The sequence below is a fragment of the Eimeria necatrix genome, genomic scaffold (genome assembly GCF_000499385.1).
Source record: "Eimeria necatrix Houghton genomic scaffold, Enh_scaff14, whole genome shotgun sequence".
In the NCBI taxonomy this organism is placed as follows: domain Eukaryota; phylum Apicomplexa; class Conoidasida; order Eucoccidiorida; family Eimeriidae; genus Eimeria; species Eimeria necatrix.
Window position 1 is genome coordinate 17,532 of NW_013652137.1, and position 25,262 is coordinate 42,793.

A 25,262-nucleotide genomic window follows, 5' to 3' on the forward strand; every position below is an offset into this window, starting at 1 on the left:
CTACGAGGTGGTGCCGTTGTCCCACTTCTCCCAGAGCTTCCCGTCAGGCTGTGCCCCTTGAGGATCGGCAGTCGCTGTTTCAACAACATCCTGCATGTCCGGCTGGGCTGCAGCCAGAGTTGGTGCTGCTGCTGTCACGGTTACCGTTGTTGAAGGTGCTGCAGGGGAAGCCGCCATTGCTGCGGTAGCTGCTGGGGTTGCTGATGCTGCCTCTGGGGACAGACCAGCAAGTGCATAACAGTATGCAGAGTAACAGGCCATGTACGTGGCTGCATCATCTGCAACACTCGCAGCTGCCATCTGCTGCAGCAGCATCTGTAAGTGAGCTGCTGTCTCTGGTGGTATCTGACCCTGTACGGCGGAAAAATATGCTGTAGTAGCAGGGTCGCCCGTAGCTGCTGTGGCTTCTGCAGTTGCTGATGGTGGCACCACTGCCGCTACTGCTGCTTTTTCTGATGAAGTGTCGGCATCTTGCGACGCCCCTGCGTCTGTCGCAGCACCATCCGTGGAGCTTTTAGTAACAGCACTGCTGCTATCCGCCGCAGCAGCCGCTGCCGCCTCAATTCGCCTGAGATAGTCGACGGTGCTATTCTCCGGCGCGTCCGCTGAGAGCCGCATGCACTCCTGCAGCAACTTCTGCTTCCGCTGTTGCAAGTGATAGTTTAGCTGAAGCCGCGCTAGAAAGCTACGTGCCTGCGGATTCAACGGCGCAGCAGCAGGAAGAGCAGTCACAAGCAGAGGGCACGATGAAACCGCAGGTGCACCAGCGATCGACGGTGCTGAAATCATCAAACAATGAGAGCACTCTTGCGCACTTGCGCATACGCTTAATGTACAAGGCCTGAGGTTACACTAAAATGCTAAATCTCCGTACAAGTTCATGGGTAGATCCTGAAAGAGGCTGGGGTTTGACAAAACCTTCTTTTTGCATTTCTGTTTCCACACACTTGAGCACGTATCTGAGCTCATTACCGCACAAACCAGGAAATACATGTTCAGCTGCTGCTACTGCCGAAGCTTCTCTCAACTCTTTCACAACTGCTGCTGCTTCTGATTGTCGCTGTTCGTTATGGTCAAGGAAATTACCTGAAATATCTAAGGTCCATTGAGGAGGTTCTCAAAAAAGGAAACGGAGACGCATCGTCTTCGTACTGCAGCACCGCATGTCCCAAAGTTAATCGGCAGCGCAGAACCTCAACCCTAAACCCCCATCATCCTCCCTGCTCTCAGTTCACGTGAATAATTAGCTCTTGTGCCCACATCTTCTGTAAGTACGCTCTCTAGTCCCGAAGCACCAACCCTGCACTTGCCGTTTTTGCGTGTCTAACGAGAGACAGGTCCCCTATCGACAGCAAATGATGCCCCAGTTGCTGTATAGCAAGAGCTGACGCCTGAGAAGGCACGTAAAGAAAAAAAAGAGCCCAGGCCTATAACATAAGCAATAGCCCTAAGCAACCACTTGCAACTTCAAGAGCTCAGAACTTCCCAGGCCAAAATTTAGAATTTAAAGAAGCGCCATTTCAGAAAAAAGAAGGCAGCCAAAGAGCAAGTACTGCGACAAAAAGCTGTCTTCGCCTCGTCTGTGGCTCCTCTTAGTACAGAAATCGATAATAAGGAATCGGCACCAGCATGAGAATGTACAAAAGGATGTACCTTGGAGAGCCCTAGCTTCGCATTGGGTAATGCCCATGGAGGCTTCTTTGGTAGCGCTTCAATCATCATATCCGTATCTTCCTGTTCACCTTCCTCATCCTTTTCTACTAAAACAGACTTGTCCAGCTTTTTCTTTTTGAGTGTAAAGCGCGTAACACGCAAAGATCTCCAGAGCGCTGTCAAATCCTGGGGGTTGTTGCTCCCGTCTTCTTCCTCAGAGTCACCCACTTCACTCGCTCCACGATCTTTCGCTCCGCACACTGCTGTTGCAGGTGCCGCGTCTCCTCCTGACGCAGACCTTGCTCCTGCTGTAGACGGCATGGGAGGAGCAGGAGGAGGCATTCTCCTGCTCGCTGCCGTAGCTACAGGCTCCCCCAAAATTGGCTCACCGTTCCTCGTTTGTTCCTGACGCTGCTGCTGCTGCTCGCATTCCTGCAGCTGCTGCATTTCTGGCTTCTCGTGTTGATTTTCTTCATCCTGCTGTGCATGTTTCTGCTGTGGAGATATAGCGGTGTCGTCGTCATCCTCGTCACTGCCATACGAAAGAAGCAGCCCTAGCCCACCATCAGGGTCGTGCTTCGGCTGCTCTTGCTGCTGCTTGTGCTCGTCTTGCTCCGGTTGCTGCTGTGGCTGTGATTTGGTCTCCTTTTCCTTCATTGATTCGGGCATCTGCTCCTGCTTTCCTTGCTTCGGAAGTTCAGCTGTACTGCTGACACAACATGCAAACTCAAGCAACGCCCGAACGCGAGGAGGCAAAAGCGCCGGTTCCCACGCCACCAAAGAGTGACCCTGTCGTTTCAGCCAAGTGTAGAAAGGATGCAGCGGATGGCTTGCGGAGAGGAAAGGTAGCCGACGCTCCTCGTCCAGCAACAAACGAAACTCCATGCGGTCGCCCTCCTGGGTTGAGGCGCAGTCAACATCGATCACAGCACTCGCTCACAGCATTCGATCGCCAGCACTCGATCACAGCATTCGATCGCCAGCACTCGATCACAGGAGCTGTTCCCGCAATGTTAGCGATGGCGAAAAGACCAGCAGTAACACAAATATCATCAAGTGCAGCGCCACACACAAGGAATGCGACGACAGATGGAAACCCAGTGCATAGAAAACATGAGCTACACGGTTGCTGCTGGGGTAATTGGTCCGTGCAGGCCCCGTAAGCAGCTATACCCTTTGCTGTGGAATATATGGATCTACGCTGAGTGTCAGCAACGACGGATCAAACGAAACTGAAACTGTGGCGCACCTCCCGAACGAAGTGCGCTGTCCGCTCAATCACCAAGTACTCCCTGAGAGTTTCCGGAAGATGCATGTTGCCGGGAAGATCTGGAAATGGGGGTACGAAGCAGTCACGATCATTCTGTGGCTTCAGCTGCTGCGTGGGTTTATCCTGCTGTTGGCCTTCTTCCGCATGCTTATCTGCATCAGCTACTGACGTTCCACAGTGGCTGATTTCAGAGGCCCGTCCTGCTGTTCCCTTCCTTGCTGCCTCAGTCCCCTGCTCGCACTGCTCTGATGAGGAGAAGCCCCCAGGCTTCGCTGCAGCAGTAGCAACAAGACAGAGGCAACAGTACCCACGAAAACACTGACATACTCATGATCCTCCGATGCACAGCAAGGCTGCAGCCACCAAGAGTAACGGCAGCATCCATAACATGAACAACAGAACGAAGGAGAAATAACAGCATAAGCAACCGCAGCATCAACACCGTCGTCTCAAAAAAGCTAACCTGAGGCATCTCCAGGTTGCTCAAGAGCGTCTGGCGGTGGGACAGCACTGTAATCTGGCCTGCACATGATGTAAGAAAAACAAAGCTTAGACTATCAGCAAGGGCCTGAGCTACTGAGCCTGTCTGCTTGAACAGTGAACATTAAAGTACAGGTCAGTCAAGCCTCACCGTTCCGGCGTCTGGTCGCCGAGAGTCCATGCAGTCGCTGGCACTGCAGTCATCGTGCGTTGCTTTTTCACTTGCTGCTGCTTGTGCTGCTCTAGCGTAGGAGTCCACTGCTGCTGCTCTTGCTGTTGCTCCGGCGGCGTGGGGAGGTCGTCTGAGAAGGCCGAGCGACGCGGAAGGTCCTGAGTGCATGCAAGAAAATGCGGACGCCTCTTGCTTCTAAGTGCCCTTCCTGTAGTTAGGGTCTCGGTTCCAAGCATTACCTCATAGCGCATCTCTTCGATCTCTCGGCTCTCCTGGAGCTCCGCCAGACGCCACTCTTTGCTATAATTTTGACGCGCAAATGAGGCAACATCTCCCAGCAGGAGCCTCACATCGTAACTGCATGAAGAAAAAACAGCGCCGAGAACAGGCAACCACCAGAAGCAATGACTGACGAGTGCTCAGTGGCGAGTCTATTCACATGGCCACGAGTAACGCCACGAACGGAAAGAGCACAGCCAGAAGCCACGCACTGTATAGAGGGAAGGAAACACAACATAACGCGCAGAATGTAGAAGGCGTTGGGAGATGGCGGAGCACAGCATGTTTTCGGGCTTGTGCAGAGAAAAAAAAGGTGGCAAAGGAGAGATAGGTGAAGAAACACATAGAAGTATAAGGCAAGCTAAAAACACTGAGGTGTAGAAGTGTGGCAAACGTCCAAGTACGCAGGCCAAAGCATATTTAGGCAGGGAAATGCTGAAGGAGTTTGACTGGTCTGTCCTGGACCCCCACCGATCAACCAACACTTCCTCTCCTTCTACCTCAATTTTGATTAGTCTGTTATCTGCCACCGAGGCCATACCCCGGCTGCTGCCGAAACGGCAGGCAGTCCCAGTCACACACAGCCCGCTGCTGCTGGCGCTGCTACTGCTTGTGCCGCCGATACCACTGCCCCCACTGCTGCTGGGTGTCCCACTAGTTCTCCCTCGCCCTCCCCATAGAGCAGTAGACATCTTCGCTTGAGCTACCAAAACTTCAGCCAGCCCGAAGCCCGAAGCCCTTGATCCGTTGGACACGCTTGCCCGACACAGGAAACCTCATGTCAGGACGCTCTACGCGGAAAAAACGCCTTGAGGTATGTTGTAGGATTAGTAAACCCCAGAAATTCTCGACATTAGCTGCGGCCCCGCTGAGGCGCGATGAAGCTTCGTTGATCATGGCGCGATACAGCGCGGGCATCCCTGGCCACCGCAGGGGAAGACGCTGACAAAGCGCACCCACTCAACTGCCTTGTATTCCCCTCAGACGTAAAAGTGAACCAAACTACACAGTTAGGAAGAAAGGTGCAGTGGCGCAAAGCTAAAGCAGGCCCTTAGGGGCCCTTTTCGCAAAGTTGCACACGCTGCCGAGGGGTCCTAGTGCGCCACTGCATGCAATACATGCTGTGCAGCTTGTCCGGCAGTAGTTGATGCGACTATGGCCGTGGCCATCGAGTTGGTCTATAGCGAATTGTTTTTGGTCTCTGTCTGAGCCCCGGGGTTTCTCTGAACTGTACTGCCTGACACACCTTTGCGTCAGCTTCGTAATAGTGGCTAGACTGCTGCGGGAGTTCAAATTTGAGTCTTCCTCAACAAGAGAAGCCAGAACTGAGCAAGCTGCCGTAGCAACAGCTGCTGCTGCTGCTACGGCAGCAGCAAGGCAGCGTACATGTCCCACCTCTCGCGCTCGGTTACCGGCTGCTTGGGATCCCGCTATCTCCGGGAGACAGGCTTTTCCCAGAGAGCAAGCAACAACTGAGCTTTGCGTCGCCATCCCAAGCCCGCAGCATGTTCTTCGTGATTGAGCGCTGGGAGTCTGTGGCCCTGCGGCCAGCCCAGCTGGGCCCCGAGTACCTCTCCAGTGTGGAGGCCCTGCTGCGGCAACAAGTGGAGGGCAAATGCTTGCAGAGTGTGGGGTGAGCGCTCACTCAGTCCACGAGGTGCTGGCGGTGGAATGGCAGTATTTGCATGCTTTCAGTTGCGTGGTCTACCCCTTGCTGCTCTGCCGCTCTCGCTGAGCTGAACTGTGTGTTCATTTCCTCCTGCCGGCCTCCTCTTTTGTCACGTTGTTATTTACGGCTATCCGTCTGTTTCCTGTTTGTGCCTACTGGCCAGATATGTGGTGTGCGTAATTCGAGTTCTCCAAAACTTACCTGGGCGTATCCAGGACTCGACGGGTCTCGTTGTGGTTGCGGCGAAGTACCAGGCGATTGTCTTTAAACCATTCAAAGAAGAGGTCAGCCTCACGCTGCCCTTCGACCAAGGTGCAAACCGTATGGGCCATTCGGGGTCTCCTGTTGGTAGCTAGCATCAGACGTGACTATACACCTTCCATCGTGCGGGTTTTGGCTGTTTGCCTGAACTGCTTGCATGCCCAGACCACACCCACTGTGTCCGCGTGCCTTTCTCAATGGTCGCAGGTACTGGATGCAGTGATTACAGATGTGAACAAGCTAGGGCTATTTGCTCAATGCGGTCCGCTCAAGGTCTTTGTCTCAAGGGCTTCCCTGCCGCCGACCTATACATTTCAGGTAGGGTTTTCCGCGAAAAGAGTATTTTCCAACCCGAACAACCCCAAACTACCCGGCTGTTCACTCACAGGATCATCGGCCTAGGCTTCTTCCATGCGCTTGTGGCTGGCATGTTAGTCTACCTAGCATGCCAACCACAAGAGCACGAGTGAGGACTAGGCCGATAATTCGGCGCAGCTTTGGGTCGTGGATTCGACCACTCGCCACTCGTAGCGCCTGTGCTACTGATGATGCTTCTGGTTTGTGGCCTGGCTTTCTCGTCGCAGGAAGAAGACGCGATGCCGAGTTTCTCTGACGGCTCTCTCGCTTTACGGACTGGAGGCGAAATCCGTCTTAAGCTGCTAGGTGTTCGTTTCGAGGCGAGCCAAATTTTTGCTGTGGCGACGACCAATGCTGACTATTTGGGGCCTATTGAGCCGAGAGACGGCACAGCTGCATAAAGAATAACAGCTACACTGGCAGCGCAGCTGCAGCTACTTGCCGCCAGACATCGAGGCAGCATAGGACCTACGCTGTTCACAGGCCTTCGGACTGCGCCGAAAATGAACAGCCAGAACGGCCGCAAATACAGGCCTCCCCAATCTGGGAGGCAAGTTTCATGGATTTAGATATTAAACAGGAATAAGAAAGGCGTGCAGAGGCGTGAGCTGACTTGTCCTACTCCAGCCGCAGGCTTACAGAGCTGGCATAGGTCTGCAGGACGGCCCCTGGCGAGAAAACATTTTATCAGCCGTGGCGGAGACTTAGCCACGCCCTTGGGTATTATCGGTTTCTTTAGAGGTATCGGAAGACGGCACCTGCATTTGTTGATTTTCACGCTGAACATGAAGGCTGAAACAAAGTGCAAGATTTTCGAGTCATACGGCTGCGGAAAGGGTGCGCCATGGTGGGGGCGGGGAGAATTCGCGCGGGGCCCACATGGTTGTCAGATGGTAGACGCTGCGTAGATATAAGCTCGAACATACTGCAATACACTTTGTGATTTCACCGAAAGGTCAGCGAGGGACAAGTTTTGACGAGCAAGTTAACACACTGCGCCGGGACAGGTTGATAGCTAGCCACAAGCACCAAGCAGTGCAGCCTTCCGGCGCATATAAAGCATATTAGAAAACACGTTTGCTGCATACCTGCTGGATATCACTGGGGTCGCCCATGGAGGAGCTGCAATAAAGCGGCGAAGTAACTCTGAATCCCTGGGTGACTCAGGCCGTCTACTAGCCTAAGAACCAATCGAATCATTAGAAACGATCTCTGTCTCCACTCGAAGCTGTGTCCGAATTCGCGTTTAGCGAGACAATGAGCAGCCTGAGGTCAAGTGCTTCGTTGTAACTGCAGTTGCTGCTGCGGCGGGCAATAGTCCTCATGGCATCCTAAAAATGAAACTGTGCGGCAGGTCTTGCCTATCGAACCTGACCTCAAAATCTTCCGGCGAGAGCTGTCTTCGTAGAGTTTGAACCGCTCCCTAACTCCGAGCTGTTTGTACAGCTCGCGGACAACCTCCTCTCCCTCCGGCCGGCCGTACGCCTCGAGCAAATCCGCCGCTTCTCTGGGCTTTGCGGCGGCAAGAGCCTGCAAAATGGGACATATAGTCGTTGTTGATGATAAATGCGGTGAATCAAACCGCCGCAGTACATGATGACAAGCAGGAAGACCGACACTGACGAAATGAGCACAGTCCTATGTGCAGGAGCTTGGCCTATCTACAGGATCTTAACCGTTGGATCACATGTACGATCACTCGCAGGTGAGGGTGTTTGCTCGGACCTCCACAAGTGGCCAGCTGCATTTCCCCTCCCGGATGTCGCTTCCAGCCTTGCCGAGGGCTTCTGGGCAGCCGAAGCAATCCAGGAAGTCATCTTGTGCCTGATCAAGTAACATATCCCCCACGCTCTGGTGTTGCCGCTACTGCGCGTCCCTTTCAATACCAAGGACGCAGAGACAAGCACGCGCTGGAAGCTCTCTTCCGCGCCTCAGCAGCTGCATCTTACGTGAAGAGGAAAACACAAAGCCTAAGTTCGCTTAACAGTGCGGGGAGGGGGAAACAAGACAACAGAAGAGAGGCACCTGGAAGTAGTCCCCTGTGCACAGACATATTTCTTCCACTTTGGCCAGGAGAGAAAAGTCACTGACGCCGCTATGCCGGAGACCTACGAACAGATTGGGCCGACAACAGTCCCCTTTAACAACATCAATCGAGACGCAGCTTTTGCAGGCGAACCCATACACTGCATGCACACCGTACTTGACACCTTTAGAGGCCGTATGCAGACCTTATACTTGTGCCGTGGAAATACACTTGTGTACGTGGGATTTATTCATCCTTAAGCAGGAAGGGAGGCGGGGAGCAGCCGCTGATGTACCCAGAGCTGTGGGAAGCCAAAAGGAATAGTAACCCGTCTTCAGCCTCGCTGCTGACTGCTGCCTACTACGTGCCGCAGCAGTTATCTGCAGCAGCGTTGTTTCTGCCGTTGCTGTTTCACCTCGAAGTGACTCGAGCAGCTCTTGCTGCTGATTTTGTGTCTGCATGTGCTGCTTTTGGTGCCGCTGGTGCTGTTGCAGCAGCAACATGTTCACGTGACCGTTTGTGTCCAGGTGTTGCCCTAGCACGGTGTTGAAGGCGACATTTTGTAATAACTCTGTGCAGGGACCGTACGCTGGGTGGTCTCCGAGAAATTCCCGCAGCAGTCTGCCGTCATCACTCCACATCAAAGAAACTAAGAATGCAACTTAGCCACATCTTAAAGCTAACCTCCGGGAAATGGAACACGCCGATGCCAACCACGGAGGCTCTTGCGAGTGCTTTTTGAGGCGGTAGCAAAATACCAGCAGAAGCGGCCAATGGAGAACAACGGCAGCAATAGATATACGCATAGGCAAAAGCTAGAAAACGGCGAGCAGCAGCATTATCAGGCAGATGATGAAGGGTCTGACTGGTGTACAGAGTAGATTAGGAAGACGGCATCGTTAATGGCATTCGCTGGCCCAACTTCCGGCCTTCTGTACCAGCAGACCTTCCCCCTCCTGGTGAAGGCCCCGTCCATCTGATCGTCAGCAACTAAAAACGCAGCCTGTAGTAGCTCAACCGCCCATCCCAATATGCACAATTCCGAACCGAATGCCTTGTCTAGGGCTGCCTCCCCCGCAGCACAGGAATCAGCTGAACCGGGTGCTCCTGGATTGCGTCCTCCTGATATTGTAACAGTACGCGCAACAGTGCCCCGTGTTGCGCCCGTTTGTGGGAACGCAGGAGCAGCAGCTGCTGCTGCGGAATCCTTGAACTGTACGAATCGTATTTCGCGATTGGCGGCCAGAGAGGCGTACACAGTCAGTAAACCACGGAGTAACTTCCCCCCTGCAGAAGCAGGACCAAAATAACAACGCAAGCTGTGCTGGCTATACTATGACCATGCAACAAAGTCATACTTAATAAGCCCCAACTAGCGAGCTGTTATTTCAAGTACCTCGCGTGCCACCAAGAGTGCTAACACAGACACAAGAAACAAAGAACACCTTTATGGCAAGCCAACGTTGGACTTATGTGACTAACTTGCCAAGCCAGAGTCGCAAGCCTCTTTTTGGAGACCTGACATATAGGCACACGTCTCACTAAACCCAAACGGACCTATGCAGTTGTAGTCAATAACCCGCGAAAAGTATTCCGTGAGCGCATCCGCCTCTCCCTCAGGGGCACACGCCATTATTCTCTCCAGGAGAGCTCCTTTCATGGGATTCAGCATCTTGCAATCGACACACACAATCCATCATCTACACAGAGTGCCGCAGCGACAGGAGCATCAGATACAGCCGTAGACGCAGGCGTGACAAGTCTTTATAGCTTGCGTGTGTAGCGTCTTGTTAATTGCTTCTACTTTGTGCGAAAGACGGAGATACTGAGACAAGCAACCGCGACGCACTCTCAAGAAGCGCTGTTGGTCCCTCTTGATGTCCACGTAGATTGAACTGACACACGGCATTCCCTCCTGCCAGCAGACATCAGCAGGATCTGCTGTGGCTGAAGCTGCAGAATCTCCTTTGACCTCTCCAGCATGACTGAGCCGTTGTTCTGTCGCAGACTCATCTGCGACTGTTTTCGCAGTCGATTGAGCAGTTGCCACAGCTCCTGTGGGCTTAGTCAAACTGTAGTTGTCCACATAACAGGCGTGAGGAGAGAGAATGTTAGCTTTTACTGCACAGAGCGCCTTTGGGACGTAGTTTCCCACAGTGGCAGAGCGAGCCGGAGCGAAAAGCCGACGTTGGTCAGACTTCTCAGGAAGCTGGCCCACATGTCCACACTTTGCAGTTAAAGTTAGGGGCTGTCGTGGCCAAGTGTAGGGGAGAAGAGATAGTGAGGAAATACAGCTCGGGCAAAGGCGGCGGACCAACATCATGGGACAGAAACGAGGCTTGGTTTGTCCCGCTGCGTTTATCGTTCATGGCTCCCGTTGAAGGCGCGAATGAGCGATACACAAGGCGTCGAGACAGGTTGGCGAGCGCTTTTAGAAAGGCGTTAACGGGTAACAGGTTCAAACACGGTGATCTGTTCAGGGTTGTGCTTACACGAAGACAAGGTGCAGCCAAAGCGCCGCTGAGTTGCGTGAAGCCAAACCATGCAACATAAATTCCTGACAAGTATACAGGACTCGTCAGTCGCTAAGAGAAAACCTTCTCTTCGCTGCTCTGTAGAAATATTCGGCGGTGAAAGTGCTCAGATTTGACCAGACAGCCCCGCAGGGTCAGACATTTGACGTTGGATGGCAATACATGGAACTGTATACATATGCGCTTAAGCTTCTCGAAGAAATCCACATTCTGGACAAAAGTATTCTACTTCATTTGTCATCAAGAGGAACTTGGTTGGAAACGGCTCATTCGACAAGAGGTTTCCGCCGATATCATACTCTATCAGCTACCGCGCTAGCAGGGCAGCACTTTCCAAAGATTAGCCGGACTTCCTCGTAACTATCAAACTACTCTCCCAACTGTCTGATTATGACTTTATACTTACCTCCTAGCGACGTGCTAGCTATTAACTGAAAGCAATGTTAGCCGGCGTTGAAGGCAGTATGGGTGACCCCGGGCAGCTGAATGGAACAGTGGAGCGTCTTCCTCTGGAAGGAGCTGTTCACAGCATCCGAAGGCGCTTAGGGGACTGCAATTACTACAGAGCAAGTTGCGGGAAGTTGTTTTTGGCCCAGACGTTCCCAACGGAGTCTGATTTTCCCGCGGTGTGTAGCTGTGGCCGGGCCACTTCCAGAGCATCGTCGTGCGTTTCCTCATGTCACTAAAGAAGGCTTGCCACGAAGCATTCTGACTTATGCAATCTCGTGCTAGCGTTTCTCTCTTTACGCAGTAGTGAGCAGCGTGAGCTTTGCTGGTCTGCGTTTGCGCGCATGCAAGTCGCGTGTGCAGCACTGAGTGTCTGCAGTGACCAACGCGCTGCGGTGGTGAATCTACATGGAGTGTTTGTTGCTTCGCTTCAGCCTCGTTCTACAATATGGCAGGCAATTCTGGGCCCTCGTTGCAGGTGCACGGGATAGTTGAGCCGTTAAAGCGCAGTAGACGCTTCCATGCCATCGCAGTACAGTACAGCTATGCGAGTTTCCATCGGCTTCACCCGCAGTTTGGGCCCAGATAGGAAGAATGCTTTTACCGAATTCAACTGCTGGAGCGCGGTGACAAGGCCACGTAAAACCGCCTACAGAAGCTAGGCCCCCTGCACACCAGTTGTTTGCTTGTCTGTGACCTAGGAAAGGAGGGAAAACGAAAATTCTGCGCCTAATCATCACATATCTTAGCACCCCAGGACGGCAACAACCTTCCTCATCACTGCAGAGGAACACTTGGAAACAAAATTACTTCTTGAGGAACTGCTCAGAGGGAAACACGTTGCAGTAAAAATGTACTTAGCCTTTTGTCTCTCCACATTTCAAGACTGGAGATCTGCTGTTCAGGCTTTTCGATTTCTGGACGCCATCAGTAACACGCGCGTGACTTCCACGCGATGTGCTGCCATCCATCGTGGCTGCTGCAAATGTCACGTGCCAAGCATCTGTATTGTTTAAATATTAAATTGTGCGCCTAAAGAATAATGAAAGTATACGAACGACGGAACCAGGACGTAGGGAACACCAAACCATCTACACGGACACAGAAACAGCAAACCATCTACACGGACACAGAAACAGCAAATCATCTACACGGACACAGAAACAGTTGACTTTGATTGAAACGCATGGCTGCGTCATGGGAAACACCTTTTCTGTGGAAAACTAATATTTTGTGATGCGTCTGAAGAGAATGAAAGTATAAGAACGACGGAACCAAAACGCAGGGTCCACCAAGCCTTTCACAGGGACATTTTGTTTGAAACCCACGGCTGCGTGATGAGAAACACTCCTTCTATGGAAAATTGTGCTTGACCCTGGTCGTTGCTACGGGTGTGAGCATGATATTCCTAAAACGGCTCATATTGGCTCGAAGGGAGATTTCGATAGTGCTGGCTGATTTGCTGAGTCGGAAACCCCTGCTCGGAAAGACGTGAAAAAGTGCTCGTGGTATCATCAACCCAGCTATCAGCTTGAAAGTCTCCTTGGGGGCCTTCCCATAGGCTATCATCAATCGCACTCTGCCCATCGCCGACGTGGTGACCATCTGCCTCCATGTCACAGAACTCCATCGGCCGAAGCGCTTCAGAGGGATGGGTGTCTGGCTCGTCTGCTGGTTTTGCTTTGAAGGAAGTCAGCCTTATAAAGGATCCATTGTCATCATTGGACCGCCAAGTGACGGGAGGACGAAATGGGTTGTCCTTATTGCTTAATTTACTGGGCTTGACCTGGGCTCTCTCTTCAAATGGGGTGTACGAGTGAAATGCGTCACCTCCAAAGACAGTGCTGCTGTGTATTTTGTAAAGGTAGCGCATGTGTCCCCCCTGAAAAATGACATGCACACAGGACAGCGCCGTGGTGTCGCGTGCCACAGCAGCGATCAATGATTCACCCACATCCGGACACGCGCTTTTGAAAGTTCCCGATTGGTTCGTCATCGATTCCCGTTGTACATGAAAGCTAGCACGAACGTGACCTTAAGCCTTGAGCGTACTATTAAACAGACAGCGTTGAATAGCTGTGTTGCGGAAGGAGCCGCAGCCACAAGGAAGGGGTCCTTCAGAGCGTAGAGCCCGTAACAAACGGTAAAGGCATATATTAATATGGCGCCAGCAGCCATGCTGCAAAATTCGCGGCACAAAATGAAGAATTTCGGATAGTGGGTACGCCTATCTTCAAATACGGGTTCAAACAGCGACGACGCTGGAGTGTGTTGCACGAAACGAGTTACAAGTGGAACCGTTTTGGGAATGAGCAGACAGCCAAACCGAAGGGTTAGGTACAACTGAGTCATTGCAGCACTGACCACCAGATAATCAGCTTTATTAATGCAAGACCAACGCCAATCAGCCATAAAGGAGCCAGTAGCAAGCTGAAGCGTTGGTTTGTGTTTTCTTCTGGCAAAGGCAGGTTGCTCTGAAGTTCCTTCATTATTTTACTCTGATGAGCTGCACGCAGAGATCATCGAATGATAGGCTGAGTGTAATAGTGTTTGGCGAATATCTTTCCTTGTCATCTTATTTGTTAGTTGCAGAACCCGCATGCCGCCTTATGTCCTGTTAGCATATCTCGTTGTCGAATTAAGGCCGTGCCGCCTTCCCACGCGATTCGTTACCTCCCAGGATGCAGGGGGCAGTCGTAATGGTGCAGGGAAGCGCAGAAGAAACTATGTGTGTTAGGCAGCATCCCGCCAGTCCTCCTGTTGGCGACGAGCCACAATTCAGCACATGCTCAGAAAAAAAATCTAGTTAAATTTTTGCACAGATAAGGAGATGTATTAAGCTTTGCTTAGCTCACGCATTCTTAAGCTGCCATGATATTTGACGATGGCTGATATATCTGTTCAAGCCACTTGACACAACTTCAGCTAGATCGGTCATACTCCTGCACAGAGGCACTCTCAGGGCATATTCCATATAATTCCAAGTCACCTTCTCGGTCTTCACATCCATCTCCTCCACATGTGCCACAGGAAGCAACACAACAACCCGTGCCGTCATCACTGAGGATCCCAGAGCTGCAAGACGGGTCACGCAAGCTTGCAGAAGCTGAATCCACCAACAGTAATACACAGCGACAAGGCAGCCCTCAACAGCCTTGCGTAATAAAACACAGTAAAACTGAAATGGGTAAGCGGATCCTCTCTGAGCTATTTCGCAACCACGAGCCAGTAGGATGTATGAGGCGAGGATCTTTGGCGGTGCAACAGCTGCTCAAACTTTCAAGACATCATTGACTATGCATTGCCACTGTTCTGTTGTCGCGCACTGTTAGCGTCTAGCTAATTTGTTTCGGGTGTGTCAGGAAAAGTGAGATCCAGACTTCTCTACTTGGTGTCCGTAACACCTCACCAGGTGCTGCGCACTTCTTCTTCATGAATATTTGTATATCCTGTGATGCAGCACATGGCAAGTTTGCTTCTTTGCAGCCCCTAACACAGTATTGCCTTGATGTGCTTGGGAGCACTTGCAGCTAAAACACATGCGCTACGCCACTAACACAAGGACGAACACCAACAGCGAACTACTCGACCACTTGCTGACAGTATGATAGCTCATCTAAAATCAAGCCAGGGCTGATTTTCGAGGTCTATAACTTTGCTCTGCAAGACCTCTAGAGCTACGACCATAATTCCGTTGGTCACGCAGCCAAAAAACGCAGAGATGCTGCATCTGTAACGGCCTCTCAGACAGCTTACCCTGTAGCCGTGGAAGGCGAAGTCAAGAGCCATAATGGATTCCCCTACAGCAAAACACCGCCCCACAAGCACAAAGCAATGAACAAGACTAATAAAAAAAATAAGTCATCAGTCTACTGATAAACCCTTGCGGGAGTATAAAGCAGGTCGCCCGTGCCGTCAAACTTCGTGCTATCACTGTTCTTGCAGTCAAGGCTCGGATTCGTGTAGATGAACAAGAGGAATGAAAAACACTGGTCGAGTTGACCACTTGTTCTTGTAGACCACCTACCCTCGGACTTGCACTGGAACTGAACAACAAGCCTCCTCACGTTTTCCTCTGAGCCTGGAAGGGCCTCCTTAAGAACAACATGAGAAGATGGCCTCGAAGCTACAAGACTGACTGCTTGTTCTGTTTCTGTTTCTTCTCTCTTGCTGCTTCCAACGAAGTTGTACAAAAGGGGATACACCACTTGTAAGTCGGCGGCTGAGCGCAAAAGCAAGTAGGACCATATGACGCACAGCGTACAGGTATCTCCCTCATTTTCGGGTGACTGTTGCCTCATAAATGAAAACTGCATCTTCCGAACGTTTTGTGGTAATGCCATGCACTGTCAAGCTTTTCGCTAGCTACCTCTATGAAGTCATATGTCATATCAGTCCACGAGGGTTCCGGAAGTGAACTTGCCTATTGTCGGAATCTGCATGTCTAGTTTGCCATCCTTACAGCCGTGACACCACGCGTAGATTTCAACGAAGTCTTGCTGCAAATAGAGCAGAAAAATTTCGTCAGCGGTGTTTCAAGAAGGACGCAGCTCTGTAGAGGAAATTACTCTGAATTCACTTTGATGTTAGAAGTAGCATGGAGGAAAGACACAAAGCTCTAGAACTATACGGAAGCCCACTAGTTGGAGGCTGCAAAGCAGGCACATACAAGAAAATTTGGAAGAATTTCCCCTTACCGATGAATCAAACACGAGATTCGCCGCCTGCACTGTTGAAACATGTGGCGACACTGCACCGTTGGTTACAAGATCCCCTTCATTTGAAATGACTGCCCTGATGTCTCCAACTGTGGGGGACGGACAAAGGCTCGGATCCCACGGCAGGTCTGAGGTGCTGCGCATCAGGGAAGCTGCGTCTTTGTTCTGAGGGGGCGTTAGGGGGCCAATCGAGATGTTAAATCCCGTCGGCCCGGCTGAAGAAGGCAAGCAAAGACAGCAGTACACACAGAACTTGCTCACTTGGGTGGAATTATAGGAGAGTGCTTAAAAGCTGGAGCGATGCTAATCATGCCAGAACTGAACCTACCTTGCATGAATGCTCCATTTGAGCAGATGACCTTCCACATCAGAACGACGGGCTCACAACCTCCGAAACGAAGCTCAGCGCGCACGGGAATGGGGTCGATTGCTTGACCTCCCACAGAAAAACAGCTTTTGTATGCGACATCAAGCTCAGCCACTGGGCGGTGCGTACCATCTTGGTGCTGGTGGTCGGCCTGCCGTCCTTCCTCCCCACTGACTTTATAGGAAAGAAGAAGCCCTGATAAATCCAGTGCTCACAACAAACCTCAAAAAGCTTCCACTCTGTAGAATGCTACATAGTTTCGCGAGTGCTGGGGATTTCGACTTTGCACTCAAGGTAGGCCAGTCAAGCGATCTACAACTGATGCTCCGTATTACTACATGTGATTTCCGGAGTGTTTGTGGGTGCTCCACGTGAGCTGCATCGCGCACCGTCGCCGTAGGAAATGCTCGCGTCGATGATTGGCATCAGCATCATAGAGGCGACGGCATCATATGCACTCTTAACAGGAGCCACAAGACGAATTAATGTTATTGTCCCTTCGTCCATGCTGAAAGTGGGGTTGTCTAGGAGTAACAAACGAAAACAGCTTCAAAACAAGGCACACTCAAGCGTAGGGGATACTGAAAGACGGACATTTGCATCGTACATTGGATAGCAGACGACCCGCGTTGGCAAGCCTTTGATTTAGGCTAAAAATTATCTCACCTTCCGTATATTCAGACCATAAAGGAGTAACTTTTCCACCTTCAACAACAAGTCGGGGATTTTCTTCACCGTCTGCAGGATCATCTGAGGGGCGCCCGTGAATATGGTGCAGGTATGGCATACCGTCTGCCTGTGCTTCTTCCTTCTTGACAAAATCACTAAACTTTGAGGCCACAGAAGAAGGGAGTGGGGATACAAGGAAAGCGTCAAAGTGCTGGCAATTATCAACCTGTAGTTCATCACTTTGGGGACCATAGAAGGCGAAGGGTGAAAAAGCCACATGGGCGGATATAGAAGACGAGCTATCAAAGCTCCCCGTCTGGCTTGAGGGCTCTGCTAGGCCATTTCTTCCTGAGAAACGTGGGGCGTAAGGCTGCATTGGTAAGAGGAACGGGACTATCTCATCGAGCCCTCTGGTCGTCATGGGAACTGGGGTCGCTGGGACATCCTCGCTACCTATTTGAAATGATTCATCCTTTCCAGATGGCTGCTGAGTGTCTTTGAGGTCGCTGCCACCCTGGCTGACATTCTCTGAGACAACGTTGCCGCTTGCAAATTGGGGCTCGGAGCTTTCATTGGACCCGTAAAGTGGAGGGGACGCCTTTTCAATTTCGGAAGTCAAATAAAAGTCTTCATCTGCCTTTACAGCGACCTCTGAGGATACAGTTTCCTCACTAGAGCCACTGGAGAGCCCACCAGCAAGCTTAGGGGACGCCCATAGGGCAACAACCAGTGCTGCCCTGAAAACTCGTGCAAAAGAAGACAAATGACGGTTTCGGTTTGAAGCATACTTCCTATGTAAACTTTGAGAATAATAATTGACAGAGTGAAGGGATTCCTGCGAAGGCTCGGGCTTCCTTAATTGCCCTGCTCCTCCGCTCCCAACCGCTACCCTGGGGTGGTCTTTTTCGACTCTCTCCATCATGCACGAGGCGAGACGAGAAAAACACGTTTTCTGTCTATTAAGAGTTACGTATTTCAACTGATTGTAGTAAATTGCGAGCTCGTGGGAGATTTTCCAGACCAACGGGCAAAGTGACCTGGAATGGCATCCGCAGCAACAATGAGACTTTTTGAAACGAAGTGCAGTGTACAGAACTCTTGCTGACTTCACCTCTCATTTACCATGACAATATTACTTTAAAGCATTATATGTCAAATTACCTCCAGGCAGTCGGAAAGGCGTTGTGTCTGTAAGGTGTTTTTCTCAGCCTAGTGGTTGGCCCACCGGTCACCGCTGGCGGCCAACGTGGCCGCACACAAACGTCTTACGAAAAACACAGCTCTTCTTTTCAGATCCAGCTAGCCATGTTATTCAAATTATGAAATCATCTATTGGAACAAAAGCGTGTTTGGAAAACTCCTTACTCAAGCTACCAACAGGGCGTAGTATTCATGCAAGAAGAAACTATCTGGGAGTCAGTGCGGCTGCTCATTGCCTGTACGGTAACAGCATTCCTCAGGAAGTAGAGTGAATACGGAATAACTACGCCCTTCTGCACTAAAGGCGACCACCCGGAAAGGTCTCTCTAAAACCATTGCCAACTGGCGAGTAATGGCGACACCAAAGTAATGCCAGGAATCGAGAGGCACGTTGGGCTTCCACAGCTTTCACTTTCTTTCCAAACTAGACACTTCCTAAAATTATCTTTTCTGTTCTTCTACCATTATACTACGGTTGCCTACAGGCCGTTATTTTTCAGATGCCGCTGACAGAGTAACAGTGATCCTATATAATGGCCATTATTGCGTTTGTCTTGCCTCCAAGAGTAAACAGCGTTTGCTAGCCGATTGTAGGCCCGCCCTATTTCATCGTTTGACCCTGGTTAATGCAGATCAAGCCTGACACGTTGGCACGGCTAACTAAAAAATGAGCACTTCACGAAGCATCTGTTGCTTGTATTGTTTCCATAAGCTATAAAAAGAGTGACAAATTGGCCAGCCGAAAGCTTACGAGCTTGAAGCAGATGGCGCCCTCTGACACAAAAAAAACGATGGGCTGTTAACCCAAACGCGCACACTGCAAATGCAGGGATAATTAGCAAGTCGTTCTTCATTCAAAATGATCCCTAAATCTTACGCAGTTGCAACTTGAGCAGCTCAAAATAGAGCTGAATCTATTCAGGTGGCACCTGCAGAACTAAAATATTACAGTCACTCCCACATAAGCCATAATGTGTACGCAAGCAGAAAGTCTGCACTAATTATCGCTCCTCAATAGTCAGCCCTAGGTCCTGAGTGGTTAGCCCTTGGGCTTTTCAAGAGGATATGAAAGCAGGCCTGATGCAGGAGCGCGTAGTGCGAGGGGACGCGACGTCGGTCCCTCCGTATACATGAGCTATATTGTTTGTGTCAGTGGGGGTCCATGGGAAAACATTGTGACGCCTAGAGAGGCCCAGCGGCCTGCAGACGTTGGCTTCAGCAGTGGGAGTCATCCAATTCTGCAGATAAGTGCATAGTATTGTAAAGAGGAAGAAGGTGTCAGCTCAAAACAGTCGTGTCCACAGAGCTCTTGTAGCATCATGCTTGCGTACTAGCTTAAATGCTACGTATGCAGTGTCTATAACTGTGTGGCCTTTCCACACGTTGGAAACACGTACCCCGCTGCATTCAAGAGTTGGCATCCGGTGTTGCCTGGCAATGGTGCCAAGAGAGAACTTCAGCTCTGTATTCGGCTTGGGCATGAGTCCCTGAAAGCAACAACGCAGAGCATGAGGCTGATAGGGCTGCATGACAGGCCTGATTGCCTTATGAGGACTTCAGGGCTTCAAGTCTCCATCAAAAGATGCACTGCTGTAGAGTACCAGGTAGAAAGCAGGGACACCGATAAAAAACCCAAATTCAGCTGTGTGCACTGTTGAAGTAAGAAGGCTTGGAAACTTAGTACTGTGTAGATGCTAACCAATATGTCGTGGTCGATGTTGTCCTTTGCCTTCTGCATAGAAAATATGCGCTCTTTGGGGAGCATATAAGCGTCAAAGTCCGCTACATTTACCTCGGCAGAGGCCCTTCCTGGTCGTCTAGCTGTCATTATTTCAGTTCGGCCGCTTAAAGGGTCTGTTACGTGAAACTTCGTGCAAAAGGCTTCAGAAAGCTGGTCAGGATTGAAGTACTGCCTCAGAGATCGCGTGCCTCTGCGTGTTGTCGGTGGCGGGTCCTTAAAAGCGGAAAACAAGCCCGCAATTTGCTTCGATTCGTTGGCTTCTGGGGACTGCTTCTTGCTCCCGTGATTAAACGCGGCGTTGTTGATCTTGGACGTCGATTTGCCCGCATACCCTGGAGGTGTCATTGAGTCTCTCTGTGTGACCTTCTTGCCACTGCTGCAGCGCTCAATGGGTCGTAAGATGGCGCTCATGCTGTCGTTGAAGGCAGAATGAGCTGCCCCGAGTGCATTGTTTTGACGCGTCCTGTTTGCTAGTTGTGGTGAGGCCAGCTGCGAAAGGCGTTCGCTGGGTACGCCAGCAACGGCGGAGCCCCTCTCCGCCATCGTTTTACTGGACTAACTGACTTCAAAAGCGGTCTTGAGATAGCGCAGGTGGCGAGCTTTTGAGTGGTTCACGTGGAGGACGCCGCACTGGTGTGGAAAGGAGGCAAAACAGACGTCATCAGCCTCATAGAACGCATCAATCTTCTCTTCTTAACGTTATCTGCTTATGCTGAGTAGACGCTGCCTGATATTCCTGCAGAGCACAGCATAAGAAGTTCGAGAACATAGACACCCCACAGACCGTAGAGTGCTGAAAGGGACACCTAGCGAGAAACTCCACTGCCCATGAACACTTAAACACAGACTTGCAAAATGTGAAGGCAAGAGCAGTGAGAAAAGGCAGAGAGACACGGCAAGCAGACCAAGAGCTGCCCGAAGATGCCGAGCCCGATCCACGCGGTCCACAATGGAGCAAATTCAGGTCTGCACAGTACAAGATGTGTCATAGTGTAAGTAATAGCCATTTTCATTGAGATTTACAGACTCAAATATTTATACGGGAAAAAATTTAACCCGTGGACGGAGAGCAGAGCCTCCGCCGACTTCCGTCAGCGTCGGCTGTCCCTGTCCATCACCGGCACTGCACTGAGGCAACCACTCTCGAGGCGTTGCTTATTAAAGTTGTTATGAAGCTTCACATGAAAACACACCAAAAACATAGGCCTCTTAAGGATGCAGAAAAACGGACCGCCGTTTTGCATTCAAAGCCCTTTGGAGCACGTACGTCAAGCTGTGAGGCAGTCAGCGCCAAAGTCCAGCTTAAATCAACAGTGATGACAGAAAAAAACTTTCCCGACTGAGCACAGAATAGAGTTGAAGGTGGGGCACTCTCTATATATTTGGGAAGAAAAACACACTGGAAGAACAGCACACCACCAGCGGCCGACGTGTCGAGCTATCCCAGTCACAGCCGAATGGCACTGGGTGGCTGCTGCGTTTCTGCCCCTCCCAGCATCCTGAGCTTCTTCAGAGTATATCATATTTCAGAGATTTCCTTTCAAACCAATCAAATAATATAAATTTACCCCTACAGTGAAGTAGATTGTGGCGGAAACGGGCACAACTGCCCCAACCATCGGACAGCGAATCAGTGTGCACTGACGGGAAAGATTCGGAAACTTACGTCTATGAAGGCTGAGAAAATAAGCTTGATATAGAAACTAATACTGTTCAATATACATTCATGTTTCGTATTTTTCCGTGCTTATTATCCCCTTCCATCTATCGCTCCACAGGGACACTGAGCACCGAATCGAGTCGAGGCTGTCACGTTTGGCTTGCGCTCCGTAGTGTAGCTGCGTTCTTTCAAATTAGTAGAGGAGCACTTTTGAGCTCAAAATCGGTCGCAAGCGTAGCCAAGGAAAGGGGGCGCTTGTTTGATGTTGCGTCGGTGGTGCCCACGTGCGCTCTGTCCTGAACCGCTTAATCCTACTTGAAATGATAGATCTAGAAAAGGTGCTGGCACAAGCTTTTGTGAAGAACTGAAGACAGATCCACATTGTCGGTGCTTATGAAGCATCGCAAAGGGGGTTGTAAAGTAACGTCTACAGGCAGTCATACTACGTTGGCTCTCTGGGAACCTGGCTCCTTCATCAGCTGCTGAGAGACTAGAATAGATCTGGTATCGAGAGCATATGCCTTTGATTTCTCATCGCTTATTGGGGGCCCACAGCAATGCACAACACTGCATGGAACAGGCACAGGAAGCATGAAATCGCGTTGCACGTAGTCACGTAATCGATTTCTCATTCTCTAACTGCAACCTGGACGTCTACTTTTCCTCCTGCATTTTGTACAGCTTCCACTAGTTGTAGTTGCATTATATGCACACTTCTCAGGTGCACACGTGCTGCTTACGATGAGCAGCTTCTTCGCCTTCGTGCGGCTTTGCTATCAGTGTGAGAGCTATCTTCATGCCCCAATGTCAAGCCTTTTGGGCAGAGCTCAGCACGGGCTCACTGCGAATGCCAAAGTGATTCCAGGCAGCAAAGTAGGCATTGTTGGCGCACTAGGCATGGCCTGCGGCATTGTGGAAGCTTTTGAACGAAAGATATGTCATCGCTGGGTCACCGTGAAGGCACTAGACCATGCGTTTGACCGTCCCCCCAGAGCAACTATCAACACTAGCTGACGCGCTGCGGAAATTCAATGAAGCCCAGCTGCGGCGTTTTTGATTTTGGCCATATTATTGGAGCAGTTGACATTCCTGCAATAGCTTGTATCGGATTGTTCAAACCTCCGCCAAGCAGGCTAACCCACAGAAGCCCAGCGGATTTGGTGCAAGCATTACCTACATGTTCGAAGTAACGTCAGCTATTAGCGTGTGCTCCAGTGTGGAGGTATGTGACTAACCAGAGCTTCCAATGTCTACGCTGATGTTACCAGGAGCAAGCAAAAACGGTAACGGCGTTTTCCAAAAAAATCCGAGGAAATAAAAAGTACACGGAAATTTCAGACCATACTCTCTCAGCAGCTACAGCTGAGATGGCACCTTTATCTCCCTGCCTTCCACTACAAGATTCCCGTGCTCCTTTGTTCCCGCGTGCAAGGCAACTTGAGCAGTTACTTTACCGCCTTCTGCAGATGACAAGGGGGGAGCTTTCCGTCCTGCCAAATCAGTCTTGCACCAGCCTAAAAGAAGTCCAGGCAGCAGAAAAAATGCCCCACAACATGGCTTTTGGATTAATCAGAAGCAAGCCTCATCTTGTCGCAGAGTGAAATTGTTCGCCATCTGCGGTGTAGCGCCCGCATTCAACCCAATTTGCGCTATCGCACCCGGGTAACAAGCAGTCACGATGATTCCTGCTACGTCTGGGGTAAGTTTGCGTTTATCTGCTTGGCGGGCCAGGGCAGCCGTCAACGCAATCACTGCGGCCTGAAGAATCGCAGCAGCTCGCAAGCGCTGGTGAAAGATCAATGGTTCCTGCAAATCGCCAAATATGGCAAGGTGCCTGAAAAAGAAAGGCTAATGCACTTGACAGTATAATGCCCGCTTGTATTTTTACTTATTGATGGTGGCTGAATCGTGCTTTCCTTACCTTTGAGAACAAGTATGGCAGCCTTGGCCATCCTTGTTCCTTCCAGTTAGGTGCGGCATTAAGGTAGTCGCGCACTGCAGCATCGATGTCCTGGCAACCCAGACATCAGACCAGGTAGGTACAGCAACCAGCCATTCAGCAGCCTGGAACTAGGTAGGGGCTTCGGAATTAGGACTGCACGTTATGAATGATTAGCCAGACAAAATGTCGGTAGAGATCACCTCAACAGTTGTACAAGGACTAAACAAACGATCGCGGTTCTTGCTGCTCATGAAGGGGGGACCAGCATTTTCGAGTTTTGAACTCAGGAATACAACTTTTGAGCCCTGCCTGAACAACGGTGCTATGGCCATCGTGATCTGGGAGACAAAAACAGTAGCACGTGCAGTCACCTCATAACAATTAAGAAAATGAAATGCTTGCCTTGTTGACTGTAAAAGCTGTAACAGGTAATTTTGGGGGGCTGAGGATGAGAATTAGCCATCCTCCTCCAAGAAAGAAATATACAGTGGAATCGGCTTAAAATAATCTGAGGTGTACTAGGAAGGCGAGTGAATCTTACGTCTCTAGTGCAGAAGTAGTTCACAGCACAGGTCTCCTTTGCTTGTTCAGTAATGGGCTGCTTTGACCCCGGAGGGGAGGCGACACCTGAGACGGTGAATAACGGCTCTGAAAGGAAGTTCTTGCACTGCTCACTCGTGAGGTCGTGCAGGTTGTCCTGGAACAGTGGCGAGGGTCCTAGAGAAACATTTAAGCGAGGCGGGCCAAAATTGAGAATCGAGGTTTGATTTGATCGTGTGGTGCCTGACCGGCGTTGTTGATAAGGCAGTCGACGCGCCCATACTTGCGCCGAAGTGTACTGGCGAAGCGATTGCGGCTTCCTTCGTGTGATATATCCAGGAGTTCAAGATTTGCTTTCACCCCGTCCTTTGCCAAACTTGAGACCGCATTCTACGCACGGACAAGGTGCGCGTCAACGCGTCATAATGGCAGAGAGATGTGATGATTCTTGTAATCTACACCTCATCTATTTTCTCACTAAAGGCAGCACTTATTGGCTTTGCTGTGGCACTGTGCACGGCAGTTTAACTACAGCGAGAGCTAGAAAAGCATGCTCAAGAATACCTCGGGCTCCTCTGCTCGGTCTTGACTACTGACAATTAATAGAAGGTTTACCTCTCCAGCTTCTTTTGTTCGCGAGCACAGGACTATTGTTGCTTCCCTTAGTTTAAGCCTTTTCCCAAGCTCTCTTACGGTTTCAAATCCAATACCCCTGTTGGCCCCAGTGACGACAAAGATGCGCCTAGACATGTTGAGTGACGCGATGACTTTCCACGAAGGGAATTTTTGCAGTAAAAGTAATGAGTTTCTGATGGGCGAAAATTTTGTGAAAGATTCCAAGTGTGAGTTTGACCGCTCGTTGGGTCACCTACACTTCACCAAACAGCATAACCATGGCAACGAAAAGTTCAAATAGTTTCCACATAGGACAAATCTCTGCCTTCAGCTAACAATGTAAAGCCAAAATAATCTGAATTCGGAAATTTTTCTACGGCTCTGTCGTTAAAACAGAGCCGTAGCCGGGAAAGTGTACCCGGGAAAGTTTACGAGCTGTGGCTGGTCAGCCCCTCAAAGTGACCATCTCAACAAACAGTGCTGCAAGCGCAGTTCCATCTGCCAGTTCCGCCCCAAGCCTATAACTTTCAGATCTTTTCAAGCTAATTGGATGCTGACGGGAACTCGTTTTGTGCCAGACTTTTGCTCGCAGTACACACCCACGCATGGACGAGTGCCTCAACAAATGCGTCCCCAAATGGAGGGGAATAAAGTGGGATGAC

General features: G+C 50.6%; 5 protein-coding genes across 5 annotated transcripts; 1 reads left to right on the top strand and 4 right to left on the bottom strand.

The window, feature by feature from the left end:
- On the bottom strand, positions 1 to 4,546 carry ENH_00015480 (splicing factor, arginine/serine-rich 8, putative; the record flags this gene model as incomplete). The annotated part of the gene is made up of 10 exons (XM_013578999.1): positions 1 to 693; positions 875 to 959; positions 1,087 to 1,151; positions 1,296 to 1,391; positions 1,654 to 2,550; positions 2,903 to 3,195; positions 3,387 to 3,445; positions 3,555 to 3,733; positions 3,815 to 3,932; positions 4,326 to 4,546. The coding sequence occupies 10 exons, from the start codon at positions 4,544 to 4,546 to the stop codon at positions 1 to 3; spliced, it is 2,706 nt and encodes a 901-aa protein (XP_013434453.1).
- Positions 4,547 to 5,359: 813 nt separating this feature from the next.
- On the top strand, positions 5,360 to 6,542 carry ENH_00015490 (DNA-directed RNA polymerase II subunit RPB7, putative; the record flags this gene model as incomplete). Its single annotated transcript, XM_013579000.1, has 4 exons — positions 5,360 to 5,487; positions 5,687 to 5,807; positions 6,058 to 6,102; positions 6,369 to 6,542. The coding sequence occupies 4 exons, from the start codon at positions 5,360 to 5,362 to the stop codon at positions 6,540 to 6,542; spliced, it is 468 nt and encodes a 155-aa protein (XP_013434454.1).
- A 697-nt stretch (positions 6,543 to 7,239) lies between these two features.
- Positions 7,240 to 10,490, bottom strand: ENH_00015500 (farnesyl pyrophosphate synthetase, putative; the record flags this gene model as incomplete). Its single annotated transcript, XM_013579001.1, has 8 exons — positions 7,240 to 7,321; positions 7,517 to 7,671; positions 7,867 to 7,965; positions 8,167 to 8,308; positions 8,645 to 8,788; positions 9,034 to 9,454; positions 9,725 to 9,839; positions 10,017 to 10,490. 8 exons carry the CDS (start codon positions 10,488 to 10,490, stop codon positions 7,240 to 7,242), a joined length of 1,632 nt encoding a protein of 543 aa, XP_013434455.1.
- Positions 10,491 to 12,556: 2,066 nt separating this feature from the next.
- On the bottom strand, positions 12,557 to 20,386 carry ENH_00015510 (hypothetical protein, conserved; the record flags this gene model as incomplete). The annotated part of the gene is given in 14 exon segments (XM_013579002.1): positions 12,557 to 13,030; positions 13,201 to 13,327; positions 13,513 to 13,654; positions 14,138 to 14,254; positions 14,558 to 14,597; positions 14,905 to 14,948; positions 15,176 to 15,370; positions 15,905 to 16,081; positions 16,195 to 16,428; positions 16,623 to 16,757; positions 16,900 to 17,860; positions 17,865 to 17,939; positions 19,500 to 19,589; positions 19,802 to 20,386. Coding segments are annotated over 14 exon segments (3,396 nt in total).
- Positions 20,387 to 22,859: 2,473 nt separating this feature from the next.
- Positions 22,860 to 24,735, bottom strand: ENH_00015520 (hypothetical protein; the record flags this gene model as incomplete). The annotated part of the gene is made up of 7 exons (XM_013579003.1): positions 22,860 to 23,017; positions 23,162 to 23,261; positions 23,425 to 23,514; positions 23,646 to 23,783; positions 23,987 to 24,072; positions 24,234 to 24,375; positions 24,601 to 24,735. The coding sequence occupies 7 exons, from the start codon at positions 24,733 to 24,735 to the stop codon at positions 22,860 to 22,862; spliced, it is 849 nt and encodes a 282-aa protein (XP_013434457.1).
- Positions 24,736 to 25,262: the final 527 nt, after the last annotated feature.